Genomic DNA, 20,763 nt, shown 5'->3' with positions numbered 1-20,763 from the left:
GACAAAGATAATGTTTGTCTAATTTGACTTCATATTGATGGCAACCTGAAGCTACTGAGCTGGTGTCTGCTGTTACATCTCAGTGAAGTGGAGGCTGAGTGAGGTCGTGACTTCTCTTTTTGCGACTGGATGCCGAAAAGATTTCTATCGTCCAGGGCTGGAAGTTGGCGTTACGCTGCTGAAACGGAGCCAACTCCGGGCTCCCGCCACAACAGTCCCCATGAATATTGTAAACAGTAACTCGCATGTTACCGAGCCTCTCTGTGTGCTTAGATACCCCCCCCCCCCCCCCAACCGAGCGTTGTATTGATACATCCTCTCTAGTCATAAAGAAAAGGTGAAACACTATTAATCCTCCGCTGCTACATCGATCACTTTCACTTTATAGCACAGCTGAGCAAAGGCCTCTAAGAACCATGGGAAAATAAACTGCAGTGTTTTGACAGGGCGATGAGGTGTAACTGAGGTAATGTACATCAACTTGTTGTGGATTCTCTGGTGTCCACATGTCTCCCGTACGCTGCAGTCCAAGCTTTCACAATCAACTGCCTCCATCTTTTCAACCATCTTGTTTAAATACAGAGGCGTGAAAACAACAGACTGACCCGTTCACTGTTAAAAGACAGATAAAGATATTATATGTACCAAATCGTAAAACACTTCAAAAGGCGGCAAGGATTTCATCCATCCGTTGCTGTCGTCACCGGCCTGGATCCTCAGATGAATGAGAACTGTATACACACTGGAGGACCGGATGTGATTGTCTGTGGAGAGAGAGTGTGGACTGTGACCCCCCTCGTCTCTCTCCTGTCAGTCGGCCCCCCTTCCATCCCTCCCAAACCCTCCTCTTCTCCCTCCTTTCCCTCCGCGGTCCGTCACTCAAAGCGCTCGTAGTTCCTGGTTTGTCGGAGCCGGGGGACCATGTCGATCAGCAGCCTGCGGTAGAAGAAGAGGCTTTTTTTAGGAAGCAAAAAGAGAAAACACAGGGAGTTGATGCGAGCACTTTGATCCCCATGCCGACGCACTGCAGACGGACATAAATAGATTTTATGTTTTCGCTCAGGGCAGAAAATCTCACCGCGTCAGCAGTGAAGATCAAACCTTTCATCTGAGAGCCCAATGTTTGTACAGAATGTGCATGTTCTCTGGAGAAAGTTTTACAGAATTGTTTTGTGCATGCATTTATGGTTCATTTTAATTGGTTAATTGGCAGTTTGAGGGGTCAGTGATTTATTTATTTAGACAGGGCAACTGCAAAGAAAACTATCATCTGCACTCTCTAGTAATCACTCACTTGGCTCCATAGGCGAGGATGATGAGCCCGATGAGGACGCCTATTGACCCATCCAGGTACCACACCTGGGGCTCATGCTTGAACACTTCGGCGCTGATGAGAATGGAGAACCCCATGACTCCCCCCACCAGTGAGTTGAATCCTGGGAAAGTTCAAACAAAAGTCCTTTGAAAAACATCTGACACGTAGTCAGCTGATGAGGGTTTTGGGCTTCCCCCAGACACCTGCTAAGAGTCCAGTGGTCATGTGACATTGCCTGCTGGGCGCCTCTAACAGCATACAAAGTGTGTCGCGCTGGGCATGACAGATTATTTAAATGTCCCTTATAGTTGTCAGATACTCAAAGGTCACCTGGAACGTGCCGGTTTAAGTCGCTATATGTCACACTGTGACGATTGTATTTAATGAGTAAATAAGCCTTTCTACGTATATGTGTGAGGGGACAGACTGAATTAGAAGGTGTTTGAGTATCTGTGTGTGCACCCACCGTCGGTGATGAGGGCCCGGCTTGTGAGCACTTTGCCGAGCATGAACTTGATCACGGCCAGGGTGATGCACACCAGGCCGCTGACGATGGCCACGCTGAACAGGAAGTCATCCTGAGGGAGACGGAGGGAAGAGAGGAAGTGTTAGTTTCGATTTTAGGATGTGTCTTCGCAGTCGAAAAATAGTTTTAAAAAACGTCACAGTGACCCAGACCTTCAGCCACCAAGATATGACCAGTTCTTCCTTGAGTCCAAGTTAACGTTTGTGCCAACTTTGAAGCAATGTCCTCCAGGCGTTACTGAGACAACACGTGGACCAGATGGATGAACAACCCAAAACCATAAACCGGTGTGCGAGTCATAAATATGAGCTCCCCAAAGCTCATATTTAATTACTTATTCCGGCAATTATCTCCATCTCATCAAACGCTCAGCCTTTGAGTTTTAAAGATGTTTTCTTTCTTGTCACACCTATTGTGAGTCTCACTGGAAAGAGCGTCAGCGAAAATGGCCGAAATGTAAATGCACAAAGGATGGATGGAGGAGGGGGGGCCTGCAGAGCACTCAGTGCCTCTGCGGCAGCATTAATATTGCACTATGGCCTTGGAGCTATGAAAAGCTACTTTGGCGAGCTCGCAGACATCAGAGGGGAGATGGAGAGAGAAGCTCAGCATGCTGCAGAGACCTGAGTCAGTGCTGTGACTCAGCTGTGAAAACAACACCTTAGACGGGTGTCGTCCTCTAAGCAGTGAACACATGGGGACAACATCATCGAGTCCAACAAAGACAGACAGTTCTCAGACGGGAGATATTCAGAATTTGCCACAGTTTTACATGTTTATTACATGGAATAAATCACAGGCTTTCACTATGAAGAAGCTGCTTCTCAATACATGCAAACAGGGGGACCATCAGCTCTGAGCATTTTTCATTTTGGGCTCATGAAGGACGGAAATGTGGACACACACACACACACACACACACACACACCGAGGGAGCTCATGACAGACCGACGCTGCCCAGAATGTGAACACTGTGCTTGACATTTCCGTTTGACTTCCAGAACTCCTCGTGCAGAATATCAAAACGGTCCGAGCTGTTCCGATAAGGCAGGGCGGGGCCAACAAGAGCCTCGTTTATAATCACGAGTATTATTCATAACGGTGATTGGATTGTGGGGCTTTTTGAGTGGAAGTGTCCTCGACTCTCGGAGGTCACCGCGGCCTCTTCAAATGAATTTAACGTCACAAAAAGTGCCGAGGTGAAGACGACGACGCCTTCGTTTTTTGGCCGCTAAATGACATTAATTGGGCTCAGAGGACCAGCACAGCAGGAGCAGTCAGGTGTCAACATGCTCCTCCACCCCCCCCCCCCCCGTCTGTATCCTCCTCTTCATCGCTGCTGCTTCCCTTATTAACATTTCATAGCGAGGAGGAGGAGGAGGAGGGAGAGAGGGGAGGCTGTGAAAACAGAAGCGTATTTCCAGCGTGAGTAGAGGAGGGCTGTGATGCTCTATATATAACTCAGACTGCGATGCACCAGAAGCCAGTGTGGTGGAACCCGGCTGTGTAACGGAAGACTCAGAAAAACACAATCTGTCTGCCTCGCCCGCTCCCACACTCCGCCTTTGTTATGGCCTCGCTGCTCGCTGCAGCCACAGATGAATAGATGGAACACAGTCGGTCCGATGCGTCAATGAAGGATTTGAAAACAAATTGAATTTGGAGCCTGAGGGAGTTGCAAAAGGCTGTTTGAAACTCTTAAAAAGGGGCGGTTCTCAGCGTGGTGTGTGTCTGTTCTGCAGAAAATGTAAGAGATTTGTTAATGACTTTAGTTATGTTGTGCTCTATAGCCTCGTATCAAAGCATAACAGCGTGTGCAGCAGATACAGCTCATTCCATACAGCCTTGATCACACATTTGAGACTGAAACAGGCAACAATAGTTGTTTACAAAACCACACCGGAGTGAATTAGATAATGGAGCGAAAGTGGAAAGAGGCAGTGGGTCTCTACGGTAATTCAGCTCACCAAAGCGTAACGATCGAATTATATTTACTCATCATCATCATTGTTCAGATCCGTTTCTGGAGAGATGACTCCTGCTCTGCAACGGGGCAGTAAAGCTATTTCAGGAGGTGTGAAAGCTCACGAGTCTTCACACCTGAGATTTGTGACATTCTTCATCCAGCAGCAGCAACACTGTTACACCTCTGTCATCCCCCCCCCACCCACACACACACACACACACACACACTCTAATGCAACACTGCCTCCTCCAACATCAAATGAAATAAAGCAACCCAATCATCCAGACCTCACTTGTGATTTTCCAGAGCCAAAGCGTTCCATCTGTTCAGTCACACTGAGCTCCTCCTCTTGGCCCAAACCACCAGCCCTCCAGTGACCAGCACTACGTGACGGCCGTCTTATCACATGAACCGCCAGGTCAACATGGCAACACGGGGACAGAATAATTCATGTTACGTCAGCCGCTTCATGCTAATCTCGGCCTGCATATTGTTTGTCTTGGACACTGAGAAGTACACTCAGATTTCAGGACGATATTATTAGAAACAGGCACAAAGTCAACAGGCTTTCTGAGAGAACATGCTGGTCTATGGCAGACTCGTGGTATCACAGCATGGAGAGCAGATGAGTCCTGGATAGACAAAGTGTTTTTTAGCCTAACATTCCACCAAAATATCTGCTTATCCACCAAACTTTTGGCACCCTGACTCCAGTGAGACGGACAAAAGCATAAAGTCACCCTGTTTGACTGTTCACTTCACAATAAAAGAGATTTGAAAGCATTTAGGGTTAAACCGATAACATAATCTGTCCCATATGGTGGGCGCTTTAATCCAAAACTCACCTCCAACTCCAGTTTGAATCAAATTCTGCCCCCTGCACCATGATGATAGCAATCTCCTGCACACTGACACACACTCTATGTCATATAAGACGGGACCTCTAATCTAGTACGAGCTAATGCTTTCATACAGCCTCTTCTGCTCTGCTGAAATCCGTTCTGTGTTGCTAATTAATGAATGACTCCTTACCACTTCAGGTAGCAGCTTGGTGGCCAGGTCGTGGATGGCCTTACCCAGAATGCACAGGGAGGACAGGATGAAAACCACGCCCAGGATGACACAGGCTCTGCGGACGAGAAGAGACGGAAGTAAACTGCGGCGACGAGCACATTAGGAACTACGCAAACACAAATGATGAAGCCAGACAGTAAAAGGGATGAAGACTAAATGATACTGCCCCTACAACAATCTGTGGATGAGTTAACTGTGTCACACCGGTGTACGGCGCCAAGATGCTCCGTGAAGACTTCGTAGGAAGCAGCAGATGTCCTTTAGAAACCTTCTACCCAATTAACAAGGTCTCCAGGGAGACAGAACAACAACTGGAGCATATGCCCCGGTCACGCATGGCCACCGGCGAGTGCTCGATCCAGAAAGATCTTCTCGAGCCACACTCGGGGGTCCTGGGCTGAGGTAACCACGGCAACAACCGACATCACCCCGGGAGTCCCCACACACACACACACACACACACACATCATCATCCCCAGGAACAGGCCCCCTGCTGTCTCTTGCACACAGTGGATGTAAACATGACTCCATGACTACACACAACTACAGCGAAAGGAACAACGGATCCATCAAGTCACTCATCTCGACGCCTGTTACCGTGGCAACCGCTCTGTACCTGGGCACCGCTACTCGGCCGCATCTCCTCCATCGAACGCAGACAGATGAGAGAACGCACGAAGAAGAATGTCGATTCGCTGGTTGTTGTCAGTGGTTTTCCTCACTAACGGTCGAACAAATACACAAAAAGCAGAAGAAAGGAAACACAACGCTACAGTGTGTGTGTGTGTGTGTGTGTGTGTCGGTGGATGCATTTATATTTGCCTAAATGTAACACATATCTATAGAAGTACTTGTATAACTGTGTGTGTGTGTGTGTGGGCGTTTTAGTTGCTTGCATGTGATTCTCACTTTCCTGTGTGTTCATTTATGCATGAATTGTGTGTGTGATACAGGAGGAGGCCTGGCCTCTCGGTGAAGCCAATTACTGGCTGAGCGCCTCCCTGAATTTCTCCAATTAGCTGCTGAAGTGACATAATGAAGGCTGCTGTCTGATGACATTTTAATGAGATTTTACACTCTCACATCTCCATCAAAAGTATTTTTGTTTATGTGCTTTATTGATGTAAACCTGCAGTTCTGGTTTTGGATCTTGAATACACAGTTACACACAATCATTTACTCTCTTTTAATTGTATCTTAACTAAATATTTGGTTTTATTTACATTGGAAGTGAGTGACTGAACAACGACGACTAAGATTTGATTTTCAGCTATTATGAATTTATAAGACCTGGAATTAAAAAACAATAAAAGAACCGAAATAGACAGCGACACTGTGACAGACAGCTGCGTTACACTCCCCCCCCCCCCCCCCCACCCTCTCTTTCAGTCGCCTGCTTGAGCAATCTCACCATTCAGCTGGCTCTGAAAAGGCCCACCTGACCTCCACACACACACACACACACACACACACACACACACACACACACACACACACACACACACACTAGACACTGTGTGGAAACATTAAAGTGGATTTCATTTACTTTTATAGGTTTGTTTTGGTCGTCATAGATGAAATTAAACCACCTGGGCAAGCTGAAAAGAAAGGCTCCATCTTCTTATTACATTGATTTGAAAACATAAGTTATGATAGCCTGCAAGATGCATATCATATTTGGTCATATGGGTGGCTAATAATTATTCTAAGACAATTACATGCAAATTCCAGGGAAAGACCTCCCTAACACTTCATTCATACATCATTTCAGTGATTTTAATGCCTGGGATTTATAGAATTGAGACCCTTTTTCAGGCCCTTGAGGTGCACACTCACAGCTGAAACTTGATTCTTGCGGCAGGTCTGACTTGCTCTTTTTTTTTTTACGCTGACTCTACTCACATGTATTCGCGGTGTGCCGAGTGGACGGCCGCGGCGTTGCTGTACCGCCACAGCACGATGGCCGAGGACAACACGTCCAGCGAGGCGTCGAACTGCAGGGGGGGGGGGGGGACAGTTACAGCGTTACACTCTCTTCGTTACGGCAGAAAGAAGTGGAGGATTTACGGTCGACTTACGGCAAATCCAAACGCCGAGGCGCTGTGGCGCATGATGGACACAGCTGGGGATAAAAACAGAAAGAGAGAGAGATACTGAACAAGTGACAATTCATTTAATGTGGAGATCACACACAACCATCTTTAATCCCCAATCTTCCTACATATAGGCATGGATTAGTTTCTCTGTGTAGACTTTAAAACACCAGCATGAAAGTCTTTTATTTTGCAGGAGTAGTAAGCAAGATGATTTCCTGTCACTGGCTGTCTTTGGCGCGCTGATAACGAGCTGCAGATGTGTTGAAAACATTGTAATCGTCCGCACACCTGCAATGGCGGGGGGGAAACTGGGATGAGAGGGAAAGGAGAGACAAACAAGATGGAGACGCAGATAGATGGAGGGGAGGGATCCTCTCCTCCTCCTCCCACGTTTATTTTTAGCGACGCTCACTGGGGGCCAGACACTCAGCCCTGCAGAAACACATCTCTTTCCCTGCGCCTCCGCTTTCTCTCTGCTGCAAGGATAGTGAAATGATGATTCCTTCATCCATCCTCCGTACCTTTATTGTTTCATCTCTCTCTGGGCTGAAGGAGCAATCATCCACTTCCACTGACCGAAATGAAAAACAGGAATGAATTCTGCACTTAAACACACATGAACAACCCTTGAATACAAACGAGGTGTTTTAAAAAAAAAATCATATCAGAGATCTTCAGGGATGCGGCATGGAAATGTACAGATGTTTCTATCTCCATAAAGACCTCGTGTTCTGGTAAATACATACTGTTAGGAGCACTGTGAAACTAGTGGAAACCAGATTAACTTCTGTATTTAAACTGTGCCTCTGTGTGTGGTTACAGACAAACGGTTCAGCAAATACAACTTGACAGCCGCTCAACCTCAGGTAAACAGAGAGTAACAGTATGCATATCGAGGTGTCACGCATCTGCCAGAGTTGGCATAACAAGAAGGGGAATTTAGCAGGCGCTCTTATTTTGCAAGTTAAATTCTTGCTTTCATGCTATTTTATACAAGATGTTCGTTGGCAGAGGTCTCATTTGGGATGGAAACCCCCAAAGACCCGTCACGTCTTGGTGGCCAAAACACAGAAACGCATCCTCCTCCTCCTCCTCCTCCTCCTCCTCCCTCTTTTGATTCCTCCCCTTTTTTCTTCCTCTCTCCTCCTAGCTCCTCCATTAAGAGAAGACACCGTGTGCAAATGAGTCCGCTGCGGCTCTGCAGCCGTCAAAGCCGAGTCCGGCGACGGCTAATTGGTTCCCAAGAAAGCCGGCCGGGCGTCAGCGGGGAAGGAACTACAGCATCAGGCTATCACACACACACACACACACACACACACACACACACATATATGAGCTCTATCGTCTCCCTCCCTCCCCCTCCCTCCTCCCTGCTTGTCACATCTGACAAGAAAAGGCAGATAAAACACCGTCTGAGCTCTGCCGGTTTATTGGTTGTTTCTGGAGCGGCGTTATGCATATCAGTGGAGCACTTTGCTACTCGCCTCTTTTTTTGCAGACACCAGAAGGTGAGCTGGATGTGACATTCTGGGTCACGTGACGCCGAACTCCTGAAGATGAGAGAGTGGTATCCATCTATTTGCCAAAAGGTCAAACTTCTGCTTGAAGTAAAGTAGAGCCAGTAGAGTTGGGAATATCTACCACCTGCTGTTTAAAGCCTTTTCCCCCTCCAGTCTTTCTCTATAGACGGCACCAGCCAATGGGAGTCGCTCTCATACTCAGACTGGACCAAAAACTACGATAAACTTAAAGTATCAGCTGCCCGCCACGAATACAATTCACACACACTCAGATAGGCCAAATGTTTGACTACTGCTAATGTTTGACAGGGCCTGATACCCAATAGGCAATACTTTCGCTTCATATTCTCTTATAAAGATATAAAGACAACAGAAAGTGGACTAACGCGTCGACTCTTTAGAATTCAGGTCACTCAAGTCACTCTGTGTGCTTTCTACGCCCTGGATCCATTAGCTTCTTCCAAACATATTTTATTAATGCCGTTTCCTCATGCATGGAGCGGTCCCATAGAAACAGGAGGAGTGTGATGCTAACAGCTGGTTAAAAAAACAAGATTCTCACACGTCTTTGTTTCCAATGGCACTCCCTGGCTGGCTGCCAAAGACCAGTGACTGACTTACAGACGTGTGAACGAGTGTTTGAGGAGTGATCAGGTAACTCATGCTGCGGCTTGTTTGCTGATTAATGTTCGATGATACGATAACATCCTAGTGAGTCACACAGTTTAGACGTGATCATCAACAAGGAATATCAAATGTTGAGCACTCATTCAATGTTTTAATCACAAAAAAAGATGATGAATGAATGATGTTATTGTATAATAGATGAAATAACACGAAGCATCGGCAACTATTTGGGGCTCGACTCCCCGATTTGCAATGAACAAACCTCTTCCAGACTGGAAAAAACACACACACCAAAGACGGAAGTTGGCCTTCCGGTCCTGCTTCCCCGACCAGCGCTTCCTTATCGGAACAGGAAGTGGGCAAAATGTTTGAAACAACACCGACTGAACTCAGGAAGAGGCTCTGATTTCCAAAACAAAACGTCTCGGCACCTTGAGCCACCTTGCTCTGACCCAAGTGGTCCAACTAATCGAATTCCAATTCCTAATTTCACCCTCAAACAAGACTCCAATTAACTATTGAACCGCTGGATTCTCTGGGGAGCGCCAGAAATCGAAATAAACCAATTATGTGTCGGGTAATGACGGATGTGCTGCGAGTCGGATCACCGGTCTCATGAACAGCATGTCCAGTCTGCATATATTCTCAGTCTCCTGCATTACAGGAAACTCATATCTCTGCACATCTGCAAAGCGACGTTTGAGGTGATTCAGCTCCGCTGCAGCAGAGCTCGTCTTCTTCACGCGTTCGTCCGTCAAGCAGACTAATCTGCATTCACCGCAGAGCAGGAAGAGGCATCGGTTGAGCACGGCGGGATGTGGTGGCGACAGGCAAGAGACGAGCAGAGTCTGTGATGGTTTTTAAGATATCTGACACACCTTCATGTCTGACTGCCTCAGAGTTTTTCAAATGTCTAAATAATCGGAGCCTTCGAATCCAATTTCACCAATTGGAAAAACAAGATGAAACATAACTTGGAATTAGATCTACAAAGTGAATCACTTCTATCCTAAATTAGAATTCAAAGAGAGGGAACCTTTGACACGCAGAGACATTTATAAAAGAAACACACTGATGCAAACATCTGAGAGGCACTCAGAATTTCTCATTTCAAAGTCAAAACAGAACGAGTCACCGCATCCACGCAGAAAAACCAGAATGTGTACAACACGAGAAATACAACTTGACGGCGTTGCTTATTTTTAACTGAGAGAAACTGTCATTTGAAGTGGAAGCGGTGGGAAACTGATGTTTTAGTGAAACAGGATGTGAGAAGCGTGGACCGTCAAAGCGTTCTTCATGTCGTCTTTCGTTTTTGTTGTTTGATCAAAGGTGTTGGGTGTCACATTGATCTGCAGGGCGACACAGTAATTAACAGAAGCGTCCCTCAACTAAAGAACAAAGCGGCGGGTGTCAGTTTTGCGTAGATGTCTTTGAAAGCATCACTTCCTGTGAGCCAGAGGACTCGTCGAAAAAGACCTTACTCACCGAAAGCGACGATGGCCAGCATGAGCGTGATCACTATGGAGACCCAGGACACCCACAGAGCCTTCTTGCGGTAACTCTGCGCTTCGTGGGGCTTCAGGCGCATACTGCTTTCCAGGAGACCTGCAGACAATGACCCAGGGTACAGTGACACACACACGATATAAAGACTACAAGAGTTATTGTATATTTCTAAGATACATAGAGTTTCTACAGCTATGCTAGTGACTTTGTGCTTTAAGCTAAATGCTAACATCACAATGACGATGCTAAAGTTTAGCGGTTATTATTTATTTGCTAATTAGCACTTAAAACTAAATACAGCTGAGGTGGACGGGACTGTCATTGGTTCACGATGTAGTCCTAAACCAAAGCATTGACCTGTCGTTAGCACTAATTTAAACGTTATGGCAACACGAGAGCGGTTCATCCTGAGGGGAGCGTGAATGTCTGAAACAAATTTCGTGGAAATTCATTCAAAAGATGTCGAGGCATTTTTACTCAAAATAGCACACGTTCAACGTTACGGGTGGCGCTAGAGGAACAGTCGGGGGATCACCAAAATCAGTGGGATTCATCCTCTGGGGACCGTGAACGAATTTTCAGGTCAATACATCCGATAGCTGATGAGATATTTCAGTCCGGGCCAAGGCGGTGGATTGAAATGACACCATGTGAGAAGATTCGTGACCCCGCACTAAACATTGCTTTTTGTAAGAGGTCACAAGCCGAAAAGGTCCCTAGTTTGATCTTCTGACAGTAACTTTTTTTTTGGAGTTAGTAAATTACACGTACAGCCACTTTATTACTCTATCAATTGATCGTGGCCCTATTCATATGTGTTATTTTCCCTTTCCCGGAGAAAGTCCATTAATTCTGTTCTCCAACAACACGAATAAATTGCGCCTTTCACGCTTTCCAGGCAGCAATTTCCACTTGTTTCACTTTTGGTGCGACTATGAGGCTTGAAATGTGTTTGAGTCGTCCAATCAAATGAGCATCATGTCTGCTTTTGTTTTAGTCAGTTACAAGATTGTAATAAAGTAATATTGAACGGGCACCAATCTTCTATTGGCACCCTAATAATAATAACAATCAGAGTAGAGTTTGAAAACGGCATCGGTTCCATTACAGTGACAAAGATATTGCCCATATCAACATGACACATCTATATCTTAAGGTCAATATCAGATCACTTGGGTGTGTACAAGCGCAGGAAAAGCATAAAAAAAACACACTTTCTTCTGTGTCACTGATTCAATTGTAATAACAGCACAGTAATTTAGGAAGCATGTGTCTGGCAGAATAAACCGTATTCCACATCTTACCAGCTCTGTAAATAATGTATCATATTGACCATAACAATAAGATTTGTGTTATATCAAGTCTGAATGGATGTGAAGAACTTTAAACATATTTCACAGCGCCTACCTCCGTCCTCCACGCTGTCTGTTATCTTCATCTCCTGGTCCATCTTGAAACCTTCTCCCTGACCTTCTGTGTTGGGCTGCTGCTCCTGCTGCTGGGAGTCCGTCTGCTCGCACTGCCCGTTCACCGCCGCGGGGTCCACTACAACCGGGTCCGGGTCGGCGGTGGAGTCTGGCGGTGCGGCGTCCGTCATCTTCTCGGCGGGTCGCGCGCGGTTCCAGTTGAGTGAGGCACTCCAAAAATGTCACACCTGGGCGATAAGTGCAGGATTTACTAGGGAGACACGCAGAGACGGAGAAGAGGGGGGAGGCGCCTCTGCAGGTCCAGTTGCGCCAAATCGCACACCGTGAGGCGAAACAAAACCGGAAATAAAGAGATGGTGAACTTCAAAACAAACGCCTGTTTTTCGACGAAAATAGAGAATGAGAAAATGTATATTTTGTACAAATAGAGAATACATCTGAGCCTTTTTTTTTTTTTTTTTTGTTTTTACAGATGTTTTAATTATCATTCAATTATTTTAGAATCAGTTTGATTAGGTATTTTACTCCACTACACATGACTATACAGTTATACATTTTAAAAGCATTAGTCGGTCCAATTCTGAATCCAGAACATTCACTTCTAATTGAGTCGTTTTATATTTTACTCATGAGGCTACTTAAAAACATCTGAATTATTCTTTTATCATTTGCTAAATGTTTTAAGGTTTAAATTTGGAGTTTCCATAAAAAGAAACAGGCTGCCTTTTATTTTGAAGGCGGTAACCGGAACTAGTGTCGGCTATGTCGCTGTCAAAAACCGTGTGCTGACAAACTTAACGCGCTCAGTAAAAAAAAAAAAATATTCACAACAGGCTGCAATTTTGCGACGTCGAGAAAATAGCCACACCTGGACTCTAATTTGTAAGCCCGGTGGAGTTCACGACACCTGTGGTCGCGCGCAGGAGTCGAACAGAACTCCCGCTGCGCGAGGGGTTAAACAACCTGTCCCATGTGGACAGAGCGAGCTGGCGAACGTACAGACCGGACCCTGTCACGTGCGCTGCTTTGTTCGCCTCCTTTGTGGAATATGTGATGATGATGATGATGATTTTTTTTAAATGATTTTGCTTCAAATCATGTTGCATATAGAATTGTTATACAGTAGGATCCTACTTACCTGAACCTACACTTGTTTTGATAGATCACCTGGGGCCTGAGGGAATTTTGTTCTCGGTCTCTGCTGCCGCTTAGTGGTAGAAAGAGAGAACTGCAGGCCAGAGGGTGCTATGGGTATTATGATCATTACGATTTCTTTCTGCTTCTCTTATCGTATTCATAAAATACACTCTTGAGTCATTGCTCTATATGCTTGGTGGCGAATAATTGGGATACATTTTTACAATCGACATGCACCAACTTTCAAAACAATAGTGGTAAAAAAATAGCTTTCAAATGTTTCTAAAGGCTCACAATAATGCAAAGCACAGTTGTGACCCCCAGTGGCTAATCCGCGTATTTCAACCTTAATTACTATATTGCATTTGATACACTAACAAGGAAAACACCAGACGGACTGTCAAACGATCAAAGTATATCTATATAATACATCTGAAATAACTAATTTTGTTGTAGACAAAATGTAATCCCATACAGCAACAATAACATATGAGCAACGATGAGTGCTATGTGCGCCTCCGGCCACTGGTGGCGCTGTTCAGAAAAAGGCTAACCGGTTTTAATCAGCCTCGGCTGCTCGTTTTTCCGGTGCCCCCGTCGCCCCCACTCCCTCCCGATGCTAGCACCGTCGGGCTTGGCTGTGGGAGCGTAATGGCGGTGCACCGGGGACCCTCTACGAAATGGCTCTTCACCCGGGAGCAGCTCGAAAACACGCCGTCTCGACGCGGCGGAATAGAGGCCGACCGGGAGCTCTCCTACCGGCAGCAGGCAGCCAACTTGATCCAAGACATAGGCCAGAGACTCAACGTGTATCCTTTCTGAAGCGCAGCGGCTAGCCGGCCGACAGACAGGTTAGCTCGAGTTAGCATTAGCTTACAGGAGGGCCGGAATGGCAAGGCTGGTTTCAATTCATAGTTTAACTCTATAAACGCACATAAAAGCTCTCGCTGCCACGTAGAGACCTCTCTCCGACAAGACAGGCCATTTAACTGAGCTAACACGGGGTCTTGATTTAGCTAGCCGGAAGCATTCAGGCCTGGTAGCTAGCTTAGCTATTGTTTTGTCTCTTTAGGCTGCATATTCCATTGTTAGCTTTGTGTGTACTGATATCAGTGACACATGATTACTGATGCTGGTTGTACATGTAAGTTAAACCTATCACCACGTTACAAATGCACTATTACGCCTTTGTACGAGTTGAAGCGTATGGATTGATTTTGGGGTTTTTAACCTGCATGTCACACGTTTTGCTAGCTCGATGCTAACGTGTCAAGGTTTTCTTCACCAAGCCTGTTAGTCAATGTATTTTTTACTGTATATCCTCCATGTGTTGTGCCTTAACTTCCCACCCAGTTCTCAACTAATCATCAACACCGCTATAGTATACATGCACAGGTTTTATATGATCCACTCCTTCAGCAAATTCCATAGAAACGTAAGTACCACTGCAGTGTTGGCTGATGCCATAATTACTGGTGGCACCGGCTGTGAAAACTGAACTGGGGTTTTTTTTCTTCTTCCCCTCTCTAGGTCATTTCTCAGACTACGTTGTTCCTGGCAGCTAAAGTTGAGGAGCAGCCCAGAAAGCTGGAGCATGTCATTAAAATAGCCCACGCCTGCATTAACCCACAAGAGCCGGCCGTAGACACTAAGAGCAATGTAAGTAAACTACGACCGAGGATGTCGGGGAGTTTAACCTCGCCTGTGAGGCTTTTGGAGAGAAAAGAAACCGTTAACAGCTGCAATCGGTTAATTGTTGAGTCATTTGTTCAAGCACAAAGGCCAATTTCTCAACAGCAAAGACATTGCCGCTTTTATTTGTCTAATATGACAGTCAAATTAAAATCAGATGGGTTATGGACTGGTTGTTGGGACAAAACAAGCAACTAAAAGACGTCACCTTTGGTTCCAGTAAATGGTTTTTACTTCAAATTTGTTGTCGGTAGAAAGGACAAAGATAATTAAGTATTAAGTCCAGCGAACATTTTTCACCACACACGAGCGTACAGGATTTTTTTCGCCATTTATTTGACATCCTCAAATTGAAAGGCTCTACTATTGCAGTTAAGCTTTCGTATCATAAAGGTGAAAGGCGCAGTGGTACCCTCTACAAATGTCGGTTCTTTACTTACCTTTACAGTTTCCAGCTGGCGATGCTTTTATTTTGTAGGAATGCTGATTTCAAATTGTTCATTGAACTTTTCCAGGCATTCCAGCAGCAGACACAAGAGCTTGTAGCACTGGAAACAATAGTGCTGCAAACGCTGGGTGAGTGCTACTAAAGCCAGTTTATTTTGTGTTTTGAGTTGCAGCCACTGTCGCATTAATATTTAGTGACTTGTTATCGCGCTGGCACCGGTGGCTGATCATCTTCCTTCAACATCTTTTATTGCAGGTTTTGAAATAACAATCGATCATCCGCACACAGATGTTGTGAGGTGTTCCCAGCTAGTGCGAGGTAGAGCCTTCTTTCTCACTTTACTTTCCAAGGAACTGTTTTTTTAACAACGCAATGTTGTGCCGTTTAGTTTTTTTTTCTCTCCAAAGAATTGGCTCGGTTCTAAAATGAACTTTCTCCTTCTTTTACAGCAAGCAAGGACTTGGCACAGACTTCCTATTTCATGGCTACCAACAGGTTATTATCCTGTTCCCATTATTGCACTGTAATGGCACACTATAGCTTCCTGTCCTGCAGGGCCCCCCTTCCTGTGTCCAACGCCCTGTTTGCGGCCTGGGTCCCCGGGAACCCCCCAGCGCGGGGAAGTACTGGGCCCGGCTGCTGTGTGCGGTGTATTGTACAAAGGGCTCCGTGTTGGCACAGAGGGGTCGAATGCACAATGTGGAGTGTAGTGGTGCCGTTTGCCTCTCACGGTTGTTCGGTACGGAGTGCACATGTCTAAAGAAAGAACTCAAATGGTAGCCTGAATATAGATTGCCACTAAAGAGTCTTAAACTTATAGAGTGCTTTGGTAAGTACAGTTTACAGTTGTTTAATTCTTTGTTGCACATTTTTCACCCTAAAAGATCTAACAATGAACCGCCAAACTACACTGCAAACTGAATGCTTGTTCTGTGTGGTGATGCCGTTTTTAATATCTAATCGAGTGCTGTTGTCTTTTTAAAGAGGAAATGTGGCGGCTGCAATGTTTACTAAGATTCGCTCCGTGATGATTCTGACTTTACACACACAGCTCTTAGTTTTGATATTATTGTGCTGCTGTTATTTCACTTTTTTGTTTTTACAGAGGCTGCTAGTTTGATATGCACGTCTGAGAGATTGATGTTCCCAGCAGATGATGGTAGATAGGATCTCTTAATTTGGGGTTATGCACAAAGAATGGAGTCTAGGTGGAAGTGTAGAACTATATTTACCTGAACACAGCCTACTTGTTCGGCATTCCAACACCGTTTAATATCTTTAAATGCAACTCGCACGAACACTAAAAAAAAAACATGCCGTCGCAATTCCTGTGTTGTAAAACAGCGGCGTTGCACTTGAGACATTGTACTTGCTGAGGGGAAAGTCCCCGTTTAACTTTCAGAGTGATTCTGAGACGCTTTGGTGCACAGGAGCCAGTTTGCAGTGTAGTTTGGGATCCAGGGTGCAGAGAACCTAAAGCCTACTTGTTTGTCTTGGCTATCAACGTCAGTGTTTCTCAGTCTTAACGTTCCCACGTTTGATGTTGTGAAGTGAAAACGCACTACTCCTTTGACACTAATTCAAGTAGTCAGTCGATTTAATTAAGTTTGTTTATTAGTTGTGATTTCCTGGAGTTTACGGCTCATTGAGAGATTTAGAAACACTGTTTTTAATGTTTTTAATTAAAATCAAAACACAATAAATCCACTTTCAATGTATCATATGAACACACACGTGTGTGTGTGTCATTCATACACTTAGGAAGGTATCCTAACAATTAGATTGTCTTAGCTGTTCCTGTGCTATAAGGTAAGGCTGTGTGTGTGTGTGACGTGAGAATAATATTAGTTTGATTGTCGGTGTGCATCTGGTGTGCTTATGCTGCCTCGTTAAACCGTCTAAAATGTTTATGTGTGTGTGTGTTGTGTGAAAGGCCTCCAGCTGACGGTCGTATATTTCTCTTCTGCTTCTTGTCCCCCCCCCCCCTGCCCCCCCTGCAGTTTGCACCTCACCACCTTCTGCCTGCAGTACAGGCCCACGGTCGTCGCGTGCGTCTGCATCCACCTGGCCTGCAAGTGGTCCAACTGGGAGATCCCGGTGTCCACGGACAGCAAGCACTGGTGGGAGTACGTGGACCGCACCGTGACGCTGCAGCTGCTGGACGGTGAGAGCTGGTTTAATCCGTCTCTTGGACTCGTTTTTCTTGCTCGTAGAAAGAGCTTGAGGCTCTTTTAGGTGGGGGGAGACTATGGGTGTTGTCACTTTCCTAATAACTCGAGCTGTTTTCCCCAAATCAATCCTGAAGTTTCTCATTTGTCTTGCTGCCGCTGGGTCTTTACGGGACTGCATTTGTACTCGGTCCCTGGTCTCCCCTGCCGACATTGCCTCATCGTATGTAGCCAAAGTGTAACAGTCTCAGCCACGGCCCTTATCAGCAGAAAGAATCAGAGGGAAGCGTTAACAGTGTGGAGAGGGGGGCCGCTGACAGTTGTCTTCATTGTTTTCAGAGCTCACACACGAGTTTCTTCAGATCCTGGAGAAGACGCCCAGCAAACTGAAGAGGATACGAAACTGGAGGGTACGTCCTTAATACTTGTACGAGGGCAGTACAGGCAGTGTCACTGGAACAGGTGAGGACCAGTAAAGTGTCCGTATCTCATGTTGAGTTCTGTGTTTTGTTTTTTAGGCTATTCAAGCAGCTAAGAAGCCAAAGACGGACGGCCAGTCGGGGGATAGTGCCTACCAGGGGACGTCCTTAGATGGCCTCCCCGGTGTCACAAACTCCTACTTCCCCTCCACCTCGTCTGACTCCTCGGACATGCCCTCCCTCAACAACATCATCGCCGCCTGCTACCAGCCGCTGAGCGACCAGTTGAAGAGCTGCGGCTACGACAGCTTCTCCGAGCCGAACCTCTCGGACTTCCCGCTGGTGAAACACGAACCCACGAACACAAAAGGCGGCAAACACCAGCAGCTTGCCGCCAACGCCGCCACTTTTCCGCGGCCGCAGAAAGTCTTGACTCTGGAAAAGTACAGGGAGAAACACGCGGCGGCGGGGGACCCGGCCCCGCAGAACGGTGCGAAGGACGAGCCGGGGGCGGACGCGTACGCGGCTCCGCCGGCACTCTCCTCGCACCACCACAAGAAGCGCTCTCAGGCGCAGCAGGGGGGCCACGCGGGCGACGGCAGGAGAGACAAAAGCAGCTCCAAAAAGGCCCGGCTGCCTCCGTCCTTCGCCGAGAACGGCTCCGCCACGGGCGAGGAGCTCAAGATGAGGATCAAGGTTTCGTCGGAGCGCCACGGGGGCTCGGAGCAGGGCGGGACTCTGCCCGGCAAGGACAAGCACAAAGAGCACCGCCACTCCAAACACAGCCACTCGCACCCGTACTCCCTCAGCGGGAACAGCAGAGGGACAATAGAGAACGCCTCCTTGTCTATAAGGGCTCCCGACGTGGGCTCGTCCGGCTCGTCTCGCAAGAGGCCTCACTCGGACGCCGGCAGCCACAATCACAACAACCACCACCACCACCACCACTCGTCCAAGAGCAGCAGGAGCAAAGGAGGCCTCGGCTCGTCCCACTACTCTGCGGAGAGCGGCCAGCGGACGATGGAGCACCACGGCCACGACGGGAGCAACGGCGTGCTGCCCCCCAACGGCGAACACACCGACTACAAAGACACTTTCGACATGCTGGACTCTTTACTAAGTGCCCAAGGAATGAACTTGTAACCCTCGGAGAGTCCCGAGGTGTCGTCTAGAATAAGGTATTACCATGTTTAAAAGAATTTTAAAAGAAATTTATTTGTCTTAAGTTATCGCAATTGCTGCGTCGCCCTCAGTCGTGTCCACACACTGATTGAGGATTCTCGTTAAGCTGTCAAAAGAAAAAGAAGTAAAATGATATGCACAGGTCTGTGTACTACTAGCTTGCAACAACAAAAATAAGTTTTAAGAACGCGGCTGAAATAATGAGGTTTTAAACATTCTTTTAGCTGACTTTATGATTTTAATGTGCATGTTTGAAGTCACACAAAAGGGAAGGCAGAGCTAGTGTTCGCAGCCGTCGTGACAGTTTACAGGAAGTTTTTGTTTTTTTGTATGTTGAGACATTTTGTTCCACTGAAAATCTCAGGTCTTGAACTTTTTTGATATAAGAACGAATCTTCCTCTGTTTGGGTTTTATTACCTGTATCCGTGGAGATGCATCGCCTCGTCCGTCTTAGGAAACGCGGTCTGCTTCCATTTCAAAGACGGCATCAATAGTTAAAAAAACTAAATGTGAGGCCGGCCCCATTCGCTGTCTGTTCGCTGTCTATCGGGACTTCCAAGGCCGCACCTGAACTTAATGCGCAGACTCTTTACAGAGCTACCAATGAAGTTTACGTTACATCTGCTGTGAAAGTGCATTACAGATATATCGGCTCAAATTTGCGAAAAGGCCTCGTGATTGTACCTCGTCAATGGCTATACATGTTATTAACTATCAGAAAATACAGATCTCTAAAGTACGATTGTGTATATAGGACTGTAGTTCAGAGTTCAACCTGTGGGTTTATTGCATCGGTCCAGACCTTTCATTCAGTGTATCTTGAGATCTAAAGCAGACTCTGTATTGATGAACATGTCCTCGATTTGTGTATTGAGCCCAAATAAAAGGTGTGGAAGTCATTTTTACACATCACAGCGATTTTCTGAAGCGTCTGATGTGAAATATGGATTTATCTTTTGCTGTTTTTTTGATTGTTTGGTTTCAAAGGATAAACAATTCTGTAAAGCGACGTTGAACATAACAGAACTTTTTAACAATGATCGACCAACTCATTTCTCAATTGTTTATTCCTTAACATGTTGTCAAGTAGTTAAACATAAGTTCAGACCCCACGGTGACAAATTCAAATGTCTCGTTTCGTCGAACCCAACGATATTTTTGCTTAAAATAGCTGAGAAATGATTCGTTACCGACTGCTTGTCTGACGTTCGTCTAATCAAAAGACAAAGACTTAACCCAGGTCCACTTACTCGCTTTTTCCCAAAGCCTTCAACCGCAACTCGCTTGTCTTCCTCAGAGAGATAACGTTGGAGAATATTCAAAAAAATAAAACCTGAGATAACAAAACATCTAAACAAACTGAGGAAGACAATGAGTGGTTGAAAGCTCTGGCAGTAGCTAGTAAGTGGACCTTTAGTGAAAATATACATCGACTCTTCCACGGTCAACATGAAATACTTGGGATCGCCTCGACTCATGTTTCACTCTCCATCTTAAAAAACGGACCTCATTGCAAAAAAAAAATAAAATCTTAAGCTGCTAGTTTTGGCCCTGAAAGCACATATAGCATGCTTAAAGAGAAAAGTTCCAAATCATGCAGATGGTTTAATCCCAGCCGCATAACATTGGATTTATTCCCCATTGAATATAAGCCCC

General features: G+C 46.0%; 2 protein-coding genes across 4 annotated transcripts; one reads left to right on the top strand and one right to left on the bottom strand.

Moving 5' to 3' along the window:
- Positions 1 to 858: 858 nt before the first annotated feature.
- On the bottom strand, positions 859 to 12,285 carry LOC142952547 (transmembrane protein 163a). Its single transcript, XM_076094325.1, has 8 exons — positions 12,041 to 12,285; positions 10,613 to 10,732; positions 6,960 to 7,003; positions 6,784 to 6,875; positions 4,840 to 4,936; positions 1,782 to 1,893; positions 1,295 to 1,436; positions 859 to 936 (listed from the first exon to the last, which is right to left on the bottom strand). Exons 1-8 carry the CDS (start codon positions 12,228 to 12,230, stop codon positions 876 to 878), a joined length of 858 nt encoding a protein of 285 aa, XP_075950440.1. The 5' UTR covers positions 12,231 to 12,285; the 3' UTR covers positions 859 to 875.
- Positions 12,286 to 13,770: 1,485 nt separating this feature from the next.
- On the top strand, positions 13,771 to 20,025 carry ccnt2b (cyclin T2b). Of its 3 annotated transcripts, XM_076094323.1 has the most exons (9): positions 13,775 to 14,006; positions 14,551 to 14,632; positions 14,728 to 14,856; positions 15,405 to 15,465; positions 15,593 to 15,655; positions 15,787 to 15,832; positions 17,338 to 17,501; positions 17,845 to 17,915; positions 18,024 to 20,025. In XM_076094323.1, exons 1-9 carry the CDS (start codon positions 13,849 to 13,851, stop codon positions 19,065 to 19,067), a joined length of 1,818 nt encoding a protein of 605 aa, XP_075950438.1. In that variant the 5' UTR covers positions 13,775 to 13,848; the 3' UTR covers positions 19,068 to 20,025. The 3 variants fall into 3 exon arrangements, 1 of the variants encoding a protein (XP_075950438.1); XR_012954675.1 differs by lacking the exons at positions 17,845 to 17,915; positions 18,024 to 20,025 and adding an exon at positions 16,443 to 16,496 and having other exon boundaries at positions 13,771 to 14,006; positions 15,787 to 16,166; positions 17,338 to 17,476; XR_012954674.1 differs by lacking the exons at positions 17,845 to 17,915; positions 18,024 to 20,025 and having other exon boundaries at positions 13,771 to 14,006; positions 15,787 to 16,166; positions 17,338 to 17,476.
- The last annotated feature ends 738 nt before the right edge of the window (positions 20,026 to 20,763 follow it).

The sequence above is a fragment of the Anarhichas minor genome, unplaced genomic scaffold (assembly GCF_050575085.1).
Source record: "Anarhichas minor isolate MPS153535 unplaced genomic scaffold, ASM5057508v1 ptg000018l, whole genome shotgun sequence".
Lineage (NCBI taxonomy): Eukaryota > Metazoa > Chordata > Actinopteri > Perciformes > Anarhichadidae > Anarhichas > Anarhichas minor.
Note: the sequence above shows the minus strand (reverse complement) of the source record. Positions and strands in the feature narration are given on the sequence as shown.